This window comes from Ranitomeya variabilis, chromosome 2 (genome assembly GCF_051348905.1).
Source record: "Ranitomeya variabilis isolate aRanVar5 chromosome 2, aRanVar5.hap1, whole genome shotgun sequence".
NCBI lineage: Eukaryota > Metazoa > Chordata > Amphibia > Anura > Dendrobatidae > Ranitomeya > Ranitomeya variabilis.
In genome coordinates this window covers 80,312,364-80,331,249 of record NC_135233.1, presented here as the reverse complement: position 1 = coordinate 80,331,249, position 18,886 = coordinate 80,312,364, and the positions used below count along the sequence as shown (strand labels likewise).

The window sequence follows — 18,886 nt, the reverse complement described above, 5'->3', positions numbered from 1 at the left end:
AAGAAATTCCTAACATTTCAAAAATCTTTTGACACGTGTCTGTCCTGGTCTCTGAGTTTATGACTAAATAGTATGACCTTGGTGAAAATAAGAAAAATCTCCCGTGAGATCAGTTCTGTAGTCTCTAAAGGTTGAAATGCCATGTAAATGAATAATGTCTTGCAATAAGGCACGATTTTAGAATTTAGGTTTAGTGAAAGAGGTTAAGATTAAACTGTAAAGAGAAATATAAAATATACAGTAAATGAATGGAAAACACATTTCTAAAATATATGATGTACCATATATCAGGGTGATCTTTCAAAAAAAGCAATACTTATTGGATGTACAGTATATGATGTGGCGTTATGTCTTTATTTCTTTGTTGCGCTTTGATATATTTTATCCACTGTCCAGTTGTAATAATACGTAACTAAAACTATTCTTCTCAATAGAAGAAAACGTTCCTAGATTCATAATTTAAGAACTACACCCAGATATTTTAGGAATGCCTTAGTTGTTTGGGTGAACTTTATTTCCAGCTGCACATTCCTATTGTGGATCCAACTGTGAGGTTTCCTCTGATTGTATTACTCTGAGAGAAATCACAGTTGTGCATTTCTTTTTTTCCTTTTAGTTATTCAATTTTGCTATTGCTGATGTTGGGGTTTGATCTTGAGTCAACAAGTGACATACGAGAAGCGTGTTTTATGAATATCGTGTGTGCGGACTGACACGTCTCGTAAAACTCTTTATTATTTTCATCAAAGTCCTCGAGATATTCTAAAGAGATGTAACAACATGAAGGACTAAGCGACATTAGTGACATTCTCTATCAAAATCATAAGTGAAAACAATTAAGATTTCTAGGAAAAAATACTTTCTTAGAAATTCTGTTATTTACCCTACAAACATTGATTGGTTGTCTTTGTTAAGGCTAAGTTCCCACGATAAGTATGTGGTACTTTTTTTTTTTTTAATGTCGTGGATTTTCTGCAACATTTTCTGCACCAATTGACAAAATTAGGCTGCTTGCATTTTCTTTTCACTGACTTTTTTGAGTACATTTTAATATGTAGTTTTTTTTATCCATTTGTGTCATAGAATTGTAGAATGTTAGAAGGGACCTCCACTGTCAGTGTCCAACCCCCTAGTTCATAGGGCATACGTATAATCTGGTAGGGAGCATGTTATCATAAGAGAAGTACAGGAGTACTAAATTCTGCGATGTCCCGAATCGTGCCGTCGCAGTGATGGAAATTTCATTGTGTGACGGTACCCTTAAGGTACCTTCACACTGAGCGACTTAACAACGATAACGATAGCGATCCGTGACGTTGCAGCGTCCTGGATAGCGATATCGTTGTGTTTGACACGCAGCAGCGATCTGGATCCTGCTGTGATATCGCTGGTCGTTGCTGAAAGTCCAGAACTTTATTTAGTCGTCAAATCGGCGTGTATCGTCGTGTTTGACAGCAAAAGCAACGACGCCAGCAATGTTTTACAATGGTAACCAGGGTAAATATCGGGTTACTAAGCGCTTAGTAACCCGATATTTGCCCTGGTTACCATTGTAAAAGTAAAAAAAAAAACACTACATACTCACCCTCTGATGTCTGTCACGTCCCCCGGCGTCCGCGCTGCTGCTCAGAGCTTCCTGCACTGAGTGTGTCAGTGCCGGCCAGAACGCAAAGCACAGCGGTGACGTCACCACTCTGCTGTGACAGCTCTCCAGCGACCACACAGCGACGCTGCAGCGATCGGCATCGTTGTCGATATATCTGCTGCAGCGTCGCTTAATGTGACTGTACCTTTAGAGTTAATTTCTACTAGTCAACCAGCAGCAATTAACAACAACCACTCAGCTACATTGAAGCAAATCTACAGTTGTTTATAAGCCTGTTTAGACAGCGGATCGTGCTTATGACGTGCACAGAACAATCAATAATCATTATTCTGTGCACATATACGGCCATTATTCTCAGCAATGAATATCCTGTTTACACAGGATGATGTGCTTCTGAGCAGTTATTTTTAAGCAAGATTAAAGAACATTGCGCTCTACGAACAAGCATTTAACCTTGGTTCACTTATTGGGCGATTATCAGCCTGTTTACACTGCACAATAATCGGTAACAATAATTCCTGTGAACACTAGTTTCCTGATAAAATTAATACATCCTAATGAGGCCCTGAAAATCTTTAGATTTACTGCTAGTCCCACAGAAATCAGGTTGGTCTTTAGGGGTCTGTAATGAATACTGTATAGCTTGTCTCTTCAAACGTGAGACTGAACTGCAAGTCTATAGACAAACATGGCACTGTTCTTGAGTCATAAGAATCGCCCTTTTTAACGTCAATGTTATAAATCTGATAATACTTTATTTATATGTATGGTAGTCTTAGAAAAAATAAGGGTAAAAAATGGGACATGATTGGGAAGTGTGAATTAACCCTATTAAACAAGTTGTCTGGACTTGCATATTGATGACCAATCCTTCAGATGTGATCAATATCATCTTAGTAGAGTCCAACAACCAGCATCGGTAACCGGTGGCTACCAGATCTAAGCGTGGTCCTGGTGGTGGAGCATTGTAAAGTGGCCATTACCAGTTAGTGCACCTTATTTCTCATTATGTTGGATAAGAGACTAGGTGCATTATTTTTGCCATTCTTATCCCCAGTACTGTTTACCTTTGAATTATTTTGGTCTATTTTATTTTTCATCTTTATTTTTTTTAGGGCTGTCTTATTTTAAGTGATGAGCTGAACCATACGTCTCTAGTCCTTGGTGCTAGAGTATCAAGGGCTACCATTCGAATTTTCAAGCACAACAGTAAGTGCCTGTTTTGTCTTTTACCTATTCTAGGGGATTCTTGGATCATAAAAAAAATAACTATTGTAATACTATATTGTTTGACAAATGATAATATTATATAACAAAATGCAGGCAGTTGTAGAGCCATTGTCATTAAATAGATGTTATTAATAGTTAACTCTGGAACAGAACACCAAATGGGACATTGGTGGATATGGCTAAGTGTCAGTACTCGGTGACAGCAGGACCAGGCTCCTGCGAACATCCTTGAATGGCATCCTAGGTGCCTTTTGGACGTTACAAGGCATGCCATGGGAATGTAGGGGTCTTTTAAATGCCAGAAAGTCCATAAGTGCTGTCTTTCAAGTGCCGAATAAGTTTGCAGGACCCTGGTTGAGCTGCCATGGAGTACCAACATGGATGACAGACCATGCTCAGGCAGATCTTATTTATTTATTTTGCTCATTTCATGTCCATATTTAGTTTCCTTGTTCATATGGGAGGTCTTGGTGCTCAAGACAGGAAAAAAAGGTCTTCTATGTTTTATCAATGTTGTTTGATTAGTGGAGATGCAATTGGAGTTTCCAGTTTCTAAAATCATGTAGAAAGTGTTATGGAAAAAAAAAATTAACATGACATACTAGTGTAAAATTATCCAAGAGATGGTGTAAGAGAACAGTATCTAACATGCCATGTAAAGTGAAATCTGCCATATCTTATATTAAGTTTGGCAGATTTTTAAACTTTCTAGTCTGATTTTAAAGGACTTGTCTATTTTATCAAATGTTAGGGATATTATTTTATGGCACTTTTTGTGGCTCGTCAGTGCAGCCTTTCCTCACAGATTGTACAGTGATCCTGTTCTCAACATACCCACTAATGTAGGAGCATGTGACCAAACCTGTCCAATTAAAATGCATCTTTCCATTGTGCAACTTTTTTTTTTATTGGAAGCCAGTGACCGTTCTGGTCACAAGCGCTTTATTCTGACTCCATAACTAGGCGGTAAGTGTGGGGCTCTTGAGACAGGGCTTTTATGTTTGTCTGTATTTAACCAGAACTCATACCAAGAAGTGGTCAGATTGCTTCAACTCGACTGCAGAGTCTTGTAACATGCACAGTAGTAACAGCAGGAGCTGCAGCAGGTGAAAAGATAATTCTGTACAAGTGATATACAGAAATGAAAAGATGGCTAACAAACATTAACTGGGGAAGAAGGAAGTGGTTACTTATATCAGAGCTCAGCTACAGGGAGAAAGACGGGACAAACTTCTAAAAGGCAAACTGATTCCATAGCAGTGTAACAGCAACAATAGATTGACTAGTATTCCCAAATCGTCGGACATAATTTGGCTGCAGATACAAGAAGGTAAAGTGCTGTACTGACAAGTGCAGGAGAACCTGTAATTAGGGTTGAGCGAAACGGGTCGGCAATTTTCAGAAGTCGCCGACTTTTGGCAAAGTCGGGTTTCATGAAACCCGACCCGACCCCTGTGTGGGGTCGGCCATGAAGTCGGCGATCTTCTGAATCTGGAATCGGAATTCCGATACCGATTCCCGATATGTGTAAGATATCGGGAATTGGTATCGGAATTCATATTTAAGTGTAAAATAAAGAATTAAAATAAAAAATATCGCTATACTTACACTCTGACGGGCCCTGGTACTAACCGGGAACCTTCCTTCCTTAGAATCAGCCTTCCAGGACCTTGCGGTGACGTCGCGGCTTGTGATTGGTCGCGCGGTCGCCCATGTGACCGCTCGCGCGACCATTCACAAGCCGCGACGTCACCGTGACGTCACCGAAGGTCCTGGAAGGGCTGATTCTTAGGAAGGAAGGCTGCCGGAACGAAGCCGAAGGTGAGTATATTCCTATTAGGTATATACTCACCCTCGGACATGCCCTGCTTCTTTCCGGCAGCCTTCCTTCCTAAGAATCTGCCCTACCAGGACCTTCGGTGATGTCACGGTGACGTCGCGGCTTGTGATTGGTCGCGCGAGCGGTCACATGGGCGGCCGCGCGACCAATCACAAGCCGCGACGTCACCGCAAGGTCCTGGAAGGCTGATTCTAAGGAAGGAAGGTTCCCGGTTAGTACCAGGGCCCGTCAGAGGGTAAGTATAGCGATATTTTTTATTTTAATTCTTTATTTTACACTTAAATATGGATCCCAGGGCCTGAAGGAGAGTTTCCGCTCCTTCAGACCCTGGGAACCATTGGAAACCCAATGCACTGCATTGGGTTTCGAGTTTCGGCCGACCCCGACTTTTTTATAGGATCGGCCGATTTCACTCGACCCGACTTTTGAAAAAGTGGGGTTTCGTGAAACCCGACCCGATCCTATAAAAGTAAAGGTCGCTCAACCCTACCTGTAATATGTATGTATGAATAAGTGCCACAGTACACAATTGTTAAAAAAACAAGAAACAAAACAAACAAACAAAGATATATATACACACACACACACACACACTCATTCATTCATTCATTCATTCACACACACACACACGTGTGTGTGTGTGTGTATATATATGTGTATATATATGTGTGTATATATATATATATATATATATATATATATATATATATATATATATATATATAAATATTTATTTTTTTTCTTAGGCCATCTAAATGTAAGACTACGATAATTTCCCCAGTGTGTTGAATCAGATCAAAGGCAGGTTTCCTTACTTTAAAGCTCCATTCAAAGAATTGTTTTGCTTTCTGGCTTCCTCACGATTATCTGTAACTGCAACAATACTATAATGGCTGTTGCTGACCCCAGTAGCATTACCAAATTACAGTACTGACAAAATAATAAAAAGGGGAAGGTCCTAAGTCCAACTATAAAAGCTAAACTAATATAACATTCCTTTCCAATGATTCCATAGTTCTGAAGTGCCATTAACCTTTCCTATAGTTAACCATTCACTTTACACAAATGTAGCACATTTTATTGACAACTCTTTTTAGGAAATCTGCTTTTTTTATTTAGATAAAGAATTGAAACAATATATTATAATTTGTAATTCAAAATATGTAAAATGGCAGTCGGCATTATTCACCCTATATTGTCCAGCAACAAATCCAAGAGATGAGATCTTTCCTGCACACAGCTTGAGCTCCATGCACCAAAGTCTATTCGCCATTTCCTCCAGAAAAGAAAATCCCCGTCACTCGCCAGTTGTTGCAAATCTCATCCATAAATTTATTGGATGAGGAGAAAAATCAGTGGAAACAGGGAAATGGATAAATGCAATCAGTCCTCGGCCGTTTCAGGATCAGATTGCACCTTTGTGAGAGAGCACCATCTGAGTGTACAAGGCCCTGCTCATGTCGTCTTCTCCATCTTGTCCATGTTTCAGTTTTTATTTTTTAACTATAATGTACTTAACATAATAAGTGAACTACTATTCTAACAGAAAATCAGTGTACCGCTGATGTGTATAAATTGTTCTTGTCGATACCTGGTCACAATAATAACAAACTATTGGATGCTGCCTGTGATAAAACGCAGAGGCAGCAACAGTGCGAAATACCGCAGAACTACTACACTTACACACCTATTGTCCGTGAGCAGAGTGGGTTGCGGTGTATTATAAATGCGCAAAAATAAGCCTTGCATAAGGTGTGATTCACACAGATACATGTAGTGCACCAGTCCCACTTGCTTACAGTCTATTGATTCTGTCTATACTATCAGACTAGACGGTCTGTCGAGCATTATGTAAGGGCACCCTATAGGAACAGGTACCCCAATTCCCCACACCATATACACCCCACTAATAAAGTGCACTGTTGTAGGTGCTGACGTTTTGGTCGTGCACCTACTTAGCATTTCATATTGTCATTTTTTGGTAAGGGGGCTGAATTTTGTTAAAGATAAAATGCAGAAAATAAAGGAAATGTAACTGTGCATGCCTGCTTTTGCACACCTGTTTTACTAGTCAAGCTTAACAATTATACCCACCATACCTATACTGTGGCCTGCTGCCGCATTTCGCTTCCTGCATGTGTAACTATCTAGCATTTCTTACTACATTTTTTTTGGCAAGGGTTGAATAATTGGATTAACAAGATGGTCAAAAGTTAATTATAGTGTACAAAATTTATGATAAAAAAAAAAAGGCGGCAATAGTATCTTACAAAGTAGTGTAAATGGGAAAAAATGCATAACACAGCTAAGAATTGGGGAGCAGCAGCAGGAGCACAACCATCCAAACAGTAACCGTTAAATTCCAGCTACAATTTGCCTCTGGCAAGCACATTAGTTGGGTGTGAGCAGAGAGAGTTTATTGAATACACTAGATGGAGGCCCGATCGCATCGGGAGGGTGGTGACGTCCCGATGGGGGCAGGCTTTGCAGCACGGAGATTCTCTCGTCCCCAAGCCCCATATATGCTGCATATAGGTTGATTATGGCCCCATAAGATGCGCCATAGAAAATGTGCCCCATATAATGCTGCATATTGGTTGATTATGGCCCTATAAGATGCTCCATAGAAAATGTGCCCCATATAATGCTGCATATTGGTTGATTATGGCCCCATAAGATGCTCCATAGAAAATGTGCCCCATATAATGCTCCATATTGGTTGATTATGGCCACATAAGATTCTGCATAGAAACATGTGCGCCACATGCTGCTGCTGCTGCGATAAAAAAAAAAAAAAAAAAGAAAAAGATATTAAAAAAAAAAAAAATGACCTACTCACTCACCTCTTGTCCTGAGCAGGCCCCCAGCACTTGTGGTATTCACCTGTCCCCGTTCCACTGCCGCTTCGTCTTCCGCGTCCTCTGTAGTGACTGTTCAGGTAGAGGGCGGTGCGCACACTAAACATGTCATCACGCCCTCTGACCTGAATGTCACAGCCAGAGGACGCGGAAGACTGAGCGGCGTGCTGCGGTGGAATGAGGAAAGGTGATTAATGCTCACCCTCCCCCATTATATTCACCTGCTCCCGGTTAGGTCCCTGGCAGCTTCTCACTGACAGATGGTCTCTGGGAACCAGAAGCTTCTTCCTTTGTTCAGCGGTCACATCGTAACACTGAACACAGGAAGAAGCTGCCGATGCCGGAGAAGCAGGGACATGCAGAAACGCGCTGGGAGCAGGGGAGTACGATGGACAGCTGCTGCTCCCCTTCCCCTGCTGACCTGGAAGGTCCGGCGATGGCCCACTGGTGGTACTGAGCAAGGGCCTGGTACCACCAGCGGGTGCCATATTGGAATACCCATCCCTTGGACATTGATATTTCGATATGGCGGTCGACGTACTTCCGCTGCGTCGCAGTGGATGATGGGATTTGAGGATGTCCAGACGGAAGTGGATGACAGACAATTTAAGGCAATTATATGACACATCACTCCTCTTTGCCACAGCAGAATGATGTTACCTCTGACAGTGACACCATCATTTTGAGTCCGAGATCTGCACAGAACATGTGCCTGGTGACTATTAGAAATAATTTTTGAACTTTTTATTTTAAATTAAAAAAGTACACTGTTAAATGGGCTCTGGGTTACCATCCATTTCTATGATGAGGTCACTTTGACATTACTAAGGCTGGGTTTGCAATAGAGATGTGCATGTCCACTTTCAAAGGTTTTAAAAACTTGAACATTGCTATTGTTTTCAAATATAGCTTTTATTATACTGCTAGTGAAATGAACCATAATAGTAAACCATACAGATCTAGCAAAAGTTACCTTGACCCAACACCGCACTTGAATATCATGTCATATAAGTGTAACTTGATATTGGTGACTGGCTTGTACACTGTTCAGTTATCTTAATCCTCTTGAGACCTTTCTGTGATGATGGTGCATTGTGAGTTATGATAACCTTTGTTACATCTGTATGTTCCAAAATTGGCTCCAAATGGACTTGTTTTTTACTGAACTTTTGAAGCTGCTTTCATTGAGCTCAACCCTTGATACACAACAGATTTTCAATGTCCATCTCTACAGTGCACGTCACTTGCACTGGATTGGACAGTGACCCTGTGTTGGGAAATGCCAGAGGTTTGTAACAAGCTTTTAATGTGTTCATACATTGTTTACAGTGTTAACAGGAGAATGGTGAAATGCAGTAAAGATGCTTCAGATTGGAATATTATGCTGATAATAATTATTTGCAGACATACCAAGAGAGGTTATAGGTCATTTTAAGTAGTCAAATCACAACTTAAACTACAGTAGATAGAAGGCCTGCCTTTCTTCTGTGCAGATGACTGAGCTCATTAGTGAACTTTCTTTAACCCCTTTCTGCCCTTGGACAGAATAGTACGTCTGAGGGCAGATCCGCTGCTTTGATGTGGGCTCCAGCGGTGAGCCCGCATCAATGCCGGGATGTCAGCGGTTTTGAACAGCTGACATGTGCCCGCAATAGGCACGGGTGGAATCGCAATCCACCCGCACCTATTAACTAGTTAAATGCCACTGTCAAACTGACAGCGGCATTTAACAAGCGTTTTCACCTGGAAATGCCCGCATCGGTGACCCCCATCACGTGATCGGGGTCATCGGCGCGTCGGCATAACAACCAGAGGTCTCCTTGAAACCTCTATGATTGTTGATGCCGGATTGCTATGAGCGCCATGAGCTCTGCACTATAAAAGATAAAATCTCTCATTTCAGGAGAATGAAAGCAGAGTGATTTGCAAACTTGCTTATTTTCATGTTGTCTAATTAAAACAATTTAACAACTTGAAAACGCCCCTTTTAAGTAACATGGCCATTTCTTTATGGGAATTGCTGGGGACCCTAGCACACTGACCTCCCTCCCCCATAATGTTATCTAATAATATATTTCTTGGTCTCCTAATCATTACTACAGTTAGTAAAGTCACATATGCTCTCAGCTTTCCATTTTTATTATGTTGGCTTCAATTGCGACTATAAAGACATGTTTCTCTGACTTTTCATTGAAAAACCTATATTAAAAATGTAATGATGATTTCTGTAGTATACATAAAGTTCATATACCCAACCTTTGTTCTTCTAGATATGCAGAACCTGGAAAAGTTATTGCGGGACGCTGTAGTACATGGCCAGCCGCGCACTCATAGAGCCTGGAAAAAAATCCTTATCATTGTCGAAGGAATTTACAGGTATAAACCCAACTGGTAGAAAGTAAGATACTGCAGCAGTAGTAAACGGGGGCATAGCTATAGGGTATTAGTGATATCTGGGCCCTAGTGCGTGAAAGAAGCAAAGGCTCCACTACCATATTATAGCACATGGTAGGAGTGGAGCATTGGTGCAGATTATACATGGGGACCCAAGAGTTCTAATTTATACCTGTGATAATAAATGACCAAGGTATTAACGCTACCAAACCTTTTGTTTGTTTCTGACTTCATGTCCATCATTCTGGGTGATCACTATTTGCTTTCAGGTTACAAAGCATAAATTATGAATTATTAGAGCAAATCGTCTGGACTAGGAAACACACTTTCAAATATTCAACTAGGGCAACCAGCATGTAAAGGGTATTCCCATCTCTGATATTTATCACAAATCCACAAGAAATGCCATAAATGTGTAACAGAGCTGGGTGCCACATCAGAGAACCTCTTCTATCCCCCCGCTTACCCTGATTGTTGTAGAGACCACTGAACTAATGTGCTCTTATGATTTTGGAGAGCACCATGTTATTATCAGTTTATTGTCCAAGGTCTCTTTTAGGAAAAAAAGATTTAAAGTCACAACAAAGTTTTCCAGCCCTGTATAATTGAAAATGATAAAACTGTATTGCTAGAACATCTATACTAAATGTATAGTGTTCTGGTGTACGAAGTAAATATGAAATTAAGAGGGCACAGCAAATAAGCAGGGGTGCTGAGTCTGACCACAAAGATCTTATGCTGGGAGCCTATCCTAAAATAGGACATGCATTTTTACAGAATTGGAAAACCCCATTTAACCCTTTACAACACTTGCAGCATACTGTGAAGGAAATAATTATTTGATCCCTTGCTGATTTTGTAAGTTTGCCCACTGACAAATACATGAACAGTCTATAATTTTAAGGGTAGGTTAATTTTTACATTGATAAGAATATCAAAAATAAAATCCAGAAAATCACATTGTATAAATTATATACATTTATTTGCATTTTGCAGTGAGAAATAAGTATTTGATCCCTTACCAACCATTAAGATTTCTGACTCCTACAGACCAGTTAGAATCAATTCGTTACCTGCATTAGACAGCTGTTTTACATAGTCATCTTTATAAAAGACCTATCCACAGACTCAATTAATCAGTCAGACTCTAACCTTTACAACATGGGCAAGACCAAAGAGCTTTCTATGGATGTCAGAGACAAGATCATCAACCTGCACAAAGCTGGAACATGCTACAAAACCATATGTAAGATGCTGAGTGAGAAGGAGACAAATTTTGGTGCAATAGTAAGAAAATAGAAGAAATACAAAATGAATGTCAATCAACATCGATCTGGGCACTATGCAACATCTTACCTCGTTAGGGTATCCTTGATCATGAGGAAGGTGAGAGATCAGCCTAAAACTACACGGGGGGAACTTATTAATGATCTCAAGGCAGTTGGGATATCAGTCGCCAAAAAAAACACATTACTCCGTAAAGGTTCAAAATCTTGCAGTGCCCGCTAGGTCCCCCTGCTCAAGAAGGCACATGTGCAGGCCCGTCTGAAGTTTGCCCATAAACACCTCGATGAATCTGTGAGTGATTGGGAGAAGGTGCTGTTGTCTGATGAGACAAAAATTGAGCTCTTTGGCATTAACTCAACTCGCCGTGTTTGGAGGAAGAGAAATACTGACTATGACCCAAAGAACACCATCCCCACTGTCAAGCATAGAGGTGGAAACTTTATGTTTTGGGGGTGTTTCTCTGCTAAGGACACAAGACTACTTCACTGCATCAATGGAAGAATGGGTGGATCCATGTATTGTAAAATCCTGAGTGACCACCTACTTCCCTCCGACAGGACATTACAAATGGGTCATGGCTGGGTCTTACAGCAAGACAATGACCCAAAACATACTGTACAGCCAAGGCAACAAAGGAGTGGCTCAAAAAGAAGCACATTAAGGTCATGGAGTGGCCTAGCCAGTCTCCAGACCTTAATCCCATAGAAAACTTATGGAGGGAGTTGAAGCTCCGAGTTCCCAAGTGACAGCCTCAAAATCTTAATGATTTAGAGATGATCTGTAAAGAGAAGTGGACCAAAATTCCTCCTGACATGTGCGCAAACCTCATCATCAACTACAAAAAAGTATTGACTGCTGTGCTTGCCAACAAGGGTTTTGCCACCAAGTATTAAGTCTTGTTTGCCAGAGGGATCAAAAACTTATTTCTCACTGCAAAATGCAAATAAATTTATATACTGTAATTTATACAAAGTGATTTTCTGGATTTTATTTTTGATGTTGTATCTCTCAATGTTAAAATTAACCTACCCTTAAAATTATAGACTGTTTATGTCTTTGTCAGTAGGCAAACTTACAAAATTACCAAGGGATCAAATAATTATTTCCTTCACTGTATATACGTCATGATCGGGAGGTACTTCCTGACCAATGCAGTATATATACGTCCAGGTGATCACCACCTTATGTCAGCTGATGCTGACACCCTGCACCGCTCCTGGCAGTTTCAGCTGCTAAATGCTGCTATTGATATCCATCGCAGAATGTTGAAGGCAGGCAGAGCGAGGGAGCCCCCTTCGCTGTCCGTTGCCATCGTTACTGACGACATCCAGGTCACCAGAGCTGGCAAACTTTTCTCCTTCGTCTCATTGGGGGACACAGGACTGTGGGTGTATGCTACTGCCGCCAGGAGGCTGACACTAAGTAAACATAAAAAAGTTAGCTCCTCCTCCACCGTATACACCCCAACACTGGCCGCAAGCAAACCCAGTTCATGCTTAGTGTCTTTAGGAGGCACATGTCTGTTTTTCCAGACCTCTCTCTTTTTTTTTATTTTTACCATGAAGACGAGACAGGGGCGACAGACCCTTTTGAAGAGGTCCGATCTCATCAAACCAACAACGGGCGAGCACGTGGAGTGTCGCCTCCACGTACCCTCTCCCGCAACGTGGGCAGGAAGGGACTCGCTGCCTCAAGATCGACTATTATTATTATTATTATTATTATTTATTGTTATAGCGCCATTTATTCCATGGCGCTTTACAAGTGAGGAGGGGTATACATAATAAAAACAAGTACAATAATCTTGAACAATACGTCATAACTGGTACAGTAGAAGAGAGGACCCTGCCCGCGAAGGCTCACAATCTACAAGGGATGGGTGAGAATACAGTAGGTGAGTGTAGAGCTGGTCATTGGACTATTTAGGAGTCCTACCGCATCAAGGGCGCGGTCGTTCCAGCTGGGATCAGGGCACACTCCACTCGGGCAGTAGGTGCTTCCTGGGCACCTCGGCAGAACAGATTTGCAAGGCGGCAACCTGGTCCAGTCTACATACTTTTTCCAACACTATAATATCCATACTCGGGCTTCTGCGGATGCAAGTCTGGGTAGAAGGATTCTTCAGGCAGCGGTAGCGCACCTATAGGTGTAAGTACCTAGGGTTTATTCTGTTGAGTCGATTTCCCACCCAGGGACTGCTTTGGGATGTCCCACAGTCCTGTGTCCCCCAATGAGACGAAGGAGAAATATGGATTTTTGTGTTACTCACTGTTGAATCTTTTTCTCCGAGACGCTCATTGGGGGACACAGCTCCTACCCTGTTAGTCAGATGGCTCCTTTTTTATTTTAGTTTTTTCGAGTTTAACAGTCGGTGGGGTTGTTTCTAGACATGTGGTTCCTGTATTAAAGCTGATTTACTTTTTGCTCTCCTACTGCTTTTTGCACCAAACTGGGTTCGCCTGCAGCCAGTGTCAGGGTGTATACGGTGGAGGAGCTAACTTTTATTATGTTTACTTAGTGTCCGCCTCCTGGCGGCAGTAGCATACACTCACAGTCCTGTGTCCCCCAATGAGCGTCTCTGAGAAAAGGATTTTACGGTGAGTAACACAAAAATCCATATTTTACACCATGCTCAGATCATGGTGGATCAAGTATGTTTGTTAGTGCAGCGCTGACAGTTTGTAAACCATAGCTGTAGCTGACAGCTGCAGCCCACAGCTGTCAGTCTTGCCTGACTGGTTATCAAAAATACAGGGGAACCCATGCCATTTTTGAAATTTATTTATTGCACAGGCGGCGGCTGATCAAACGCCTCCTGCTCTTGCTGTCATTAGCGTCAGCAGGTGTAGGCTGATGGGAGTAGTAGTACCATCAGCCGCCACCTGTTTTCACTGTTATCAGTTAAATATAACTATCCTCTGATCGCCGGCAGAGCAGGGTAGAATGATGAGAGCCGTCTTCAGCACCCGGCGCCGAGGAACAGCGCTAACTGTACCGCTGCTTCTTAGGCGCCGGTATGTGTCATATTGATGACACACGGATATCATCAGTGTGCACGTGTGTGGGACGTTTTGCGGCCCATGCTGGTATCCTTTTTTTTTTTTTTTTTTTTTTTTTACATGTCAGCGGTACATGTGAAAACTGTCACCACATGTACCGGACACACTGATGTCTGAAAGAGCTCTTGGTCTGTTTGAATAGTAAAGCTTAGCACATACAATGTTTGTTTATTTTAGGACTTATGTTCAACTATCATCTACCAAACATACAAAATAAGCCATTTTGATGACAAATGGTAGATGACACTGTCCAAAATACCCCAGATCTGACTTTTTTTTTTCTTGCATTTTTCAGCATGGAAGGTTCAATTGTCCGTCTTCCAGAAATAATAGCATTAAAGAAGAAGTACAAGGCTTACTTGTACTTGGATGAAGCACACAGTATTGGAGCAGTGGGGCCCACAGGACGAGGTGTGGTGGAATACTTTGGAGTGAACCCTACAGATATCGATGTGATGATGGGAACATTTACCAAAAGTTTTGGAGCCATAGGTGGATATATTGCTGGAAAAAGGGTAATTGTTTTTTGTTTTTTTTGCTTTGTATTAAAGGGAATATGTCGGCAGGTTTTTGTTTAATCTGAGAGCAGCATAATATAGGGCAAGAGAGCCTGATTTCAGGATGTGTCACTTATTAGGCTGTGTTGTGGTTTCAAATCAGAGTTTTATCAGCAGGAGATTAACTGCCTGACTAGGTATTGTGTGCAGGACTTTCTAGCTAATCTATGTAACCCTGCCCCCACCACTAATTGACAGTTTGCTGACCATGCACAGTGTACACAGGAAGCTGCCAATCGGTGGTGTAGGCAGGGTTATACAGGGCTCAGCATTCTGAGCGTTGCTACATCTACAAACAGGGATTCTATCAAAACAGTGCCACCCAGTCCAGTAAGTGATACATCACTGGAATCAGACTGTCAGACCCTAACTCATGATGCTCTTGGATTACATAGCAAAAACCTGCTGACCAAGTCCCTTTAAGGAAAATACAAGCCGCATTGAACAATAAAGCATATCTGTCACTAGATTGCTCAAGACAAACAATGCATTATTAAATAGCTCTTTGAACCTGATGAGGATGACTATAAAATCTTGATCATAAAAGTATTTTATGAGTCCTGGTGTATTTAGTCTCCACCACCCACTCCCAGTCAAACCTGACTGACTGTTGCAGCTTTTACTAAGTAGTGTGATATTTAGGGTATTTTCATAGTAAGTGCAGCATTCTCATATTCATATATTAGGGTTGACTTTTAGAGAGCATTTACAACATTTGGTAAATGGAGGTGATCTTACAAAAACTGTTATTTTTATAACGAATATACTTTACTTTTGGCAAATCAAGTTTTGCTTTCTTTGTGTAATATAACGTTCTCAACATGCATAGTGCATCCTGACACAGTCCATCCATTGGGTGCCCACAAATAGACATATATGGCATAAACATTTCCCAACAGAGTACCACAAAATCATATTTTTTAAAGGCAGGTCATCTCACGCCACTCATCTCGGGAATGCTGAGCCTGTGGGCCACAGACAGAAATACATCTGCATTCTGGTTAGCATCGCTATAGTCCTAACCACCTGGGCCAGGAGTACTTTTTGCTCGTTAACCTCCCATCTCTTTTTATTGATTTTTTTTCTAAATCACACCTCCCCCCATCTCCCATTCAAATATGAAATGCAGGCCGCCTCGGCCACATGGGCTGTTCATGGTAAATACACTTTGGTACAAGAAACAAACTTTGATTACCTTGCAGCCTAAAAATATTAGCCAAAAAATTAAACTAATACTTTTATATATTTTCTATAAACATTTGTCTCTCTCTAGGATCTTGTGGATTACTTAAGAACTCATTCACACAGCGCACTTTATGCATCATCTATGTCTGCACCTGTGGCAGAGCAGATTATCAGAGTGATGAAGTGCACCATGGCACATGATGGGACTGGTAAGAGCTTTTGTATGACGCCTTTCATTAGCATTGAATAGTATATTATTGCACATTGATTTGGATTCCAGGCTGAAAATGTGCCTATTACTATATTTGGCATGTGAACAAAGCCTTATTGCCCGGTATCTTAAAATACATATATTTTACATTCTGTACTTATATAATCAAACTATCCATTAGATATTAGAGATGGGCGAACCGAACAGTAAAGTTTGGAGTCCGTGCTGATCACCTACTGTTCGGGCACGGACCCCGAACATTGACTTTACAGTGAAGTCCATGTTGCTGTTCTGGTTCGGCGCCCTGAACATCGGGTGTTTCTCGCTCTGTCCCCTGCATGACAGCGCAAGAAACACCGTCGGCTCTGATCGGCGGTAAGATCATTACCACCGGTTAGAGCACTGCGGAATCCCACACTGTCAGATGACAGCATGAGCCGCAGCAGTGACCTTTGGTAAAAAGTTTACCTACGGTCATAGGCATTGGCCGATTGGACTACTACTTCCATCAGATTGATTGCTGCCTCTAATAACAGCAAGAGCAGGTGGCGGCTGATGGGAGTATTCAGCAGCCGGCGCCTGCTCTATAAATAAATAAAACATTTTAAAAAATGTCGGTTCCCATCATAATAAAGGGAGTCCTTTTTTTTTTTTTTTTCAAATAAAGGACTTTGTTCTGGCTGTGTCTTTATTTACAATATAACTATAGGATCAGTAATGGATAGGTCTTATAGATGCCTCTCCATTACTAAGCTGTGAGCTTGATGTCACCGGACAAAACAATCATCCCCATAAATATGAACCCCAAGTGCCACCACCAGAGGGCAAGTGGTAAGATTCGGGCAAAGCACCAGAATTGCTACATCTAATAGATTTGCCTTTTCTGGGGCAGCTTCGGGCAGGTATATTTAGCCTGGGGGGCAATATCCATGGCCCCTTACCAGCCTGAGAATACAAGCCCCACCTGTCTGCTTTAGATTGGCTGGTTGTCAAAAATGGGAGGGAACCCACGCCTTTTTTTTTTTTTTATTAATTTAAATTTAAAAAAAAAACACAGTGGGGACTCCCCTATTCTTGATAACCAGCCATGTTGGAGCTGACAGCTGAGGGTTGCAACCCGCAGATGTCAGTTTTGCCATGCTGGTTATCAAGAATAGACTGGAACCCACATCATTTTTTATTTATTTTGCCAGAAGGCATTGGCTGATAAATACTCCCATCAGCTGCCACCTTCACTCGCTGTTATTAGCAGCAGCAGGTGTAGACTGTTGGGAGTAATAGTCCCATCATCCGATGCCTGTGACCGTAGGTAAATTTTTTACCTCCGTTCACAGCTGCGGGCTCATGCTGTCATCTGACAGCGTGGGAGCAGCGGCTCTCTGCCCGGCTGTAATGATTTTACCCCGATGCGAACTTTCAAAGTTTTGTTGCTTTGTTGTATAGTCTGACCTAATACTGCCCTGTAATCGCTGAGAAAAATGATTTTATAACTAACAAGTCCCTATACTAATTATGGTGATGTCTTCGGAAGTGCAGACTCTGGGCGTTCATGTCCTTCCTCGCTCTAATTCCAAGCGCACTCCCGTCGCTTGAAATCTGCGTGCTGTTACTTCCTGGTATGACGCTGCAGTGCGTCATTTCCGGACCTGTGCAGTGTGGGGGTGTATTGGGTGTACTGGTCGGCTCCGGAGCATACGCACTGCACATTCTGATGCTGGCGAGTACACCCAATACTCCCCCACAGTGCACATGCTGGGCTCTGCCCACAGCCGTGTACCATTCTTCCCGACTCGAAAATTTACAGCCCGTACACACGCGGCTTCGCTCCGTGAACCCGTACACACACGGCTCTGCTCCGTACACCTTGTACACACGTGGCTCCGCTCCTTACACCCGCGGATCTGCTCCGTACACCTCATACACACGCGGATCCGCTCCGTACACCTCACACACACAGCTCCGCTCCGTACACACGCGGCTCCGCTTCGTACACTCCACACACACACACGGCTCCGCTCCGTCCACCCCGTACACAAGCAGCTCCGCTCCATACACCTCGTAAACACGCAGCACCACTCCATACACCCCATACATACACGACTCCGCTCACCTCTTTCACACTCAGCTCAGCTTTGTATACCTCGTACACACCTGACTCTGCTCCGTACACCTCGTACACATTGCTCCACTACACACATACACGGCTCCATTCTGTACACCTTGTACACACACGGCTCTGCTACATCCACACTATAAACCCCTCCTGACCCCACACATAAACTTCCCCTTATTCAGCACCATGACAATCAGCACAGCAGAGTCCTGCATACAATTAATTGAGACATCAGTAGGTTAAGTGTTTTTGAATATCCATATTGAATCAGGAGTCCCATATAATCCTGCATAAAGGTTAATAATGGCCCCATAAGATGCTCCGTAGACACATTTGCCCCGTATAGTGCTGCAGAAACGTTGATTATGGCCCCATAAGATGCTCCATAAACATATTTGGCCCATATAGTGCTGCAGAAACATTGATTATGGCCCCATAAGATGCTCTATACAGACGCTTGCCCCATATAGTGCTGCACAAACGTTATGGCCCCATAAGATGCTCTATACAGACATTGCCCCATATAATGCTGCACAAACGTTATGG

At 42.1% G+C, this 18,886-nt stretch overlaps 1 protein-coding gene across 1 annotated transcript in view; it reads left to right on the top strand.

Moving 5' to 3' along the window:
• Nucleotides 1-18,886, top strand: part of LOC143804472 (serine palmitoyltransferase 3-like) — a 120,087-nt gene that overhangs the window by 93,531 nt on the left and 7,670 nt on the right. Inside the window, exons 6-9 of the mRNA XM_077282593.1 lie at nt 2,722-2,815; nt 9,805-9,910; nt 14,570-14,789; nt 16,105-16,225. Of these exons, the coding sequence (XP_077138708.1) occupies nt 2,722-2,815; nt 9,805-9,910; nt 14,570-14,789; nt 16,105-16,225 (541 nt within the window). The remainder of the gene's footprint in view (nt 1-2,721; nt 2,816-9,804; nt 9,911-14,569; nt 14,790-16,104; nt 16,226-18,886) is intronic.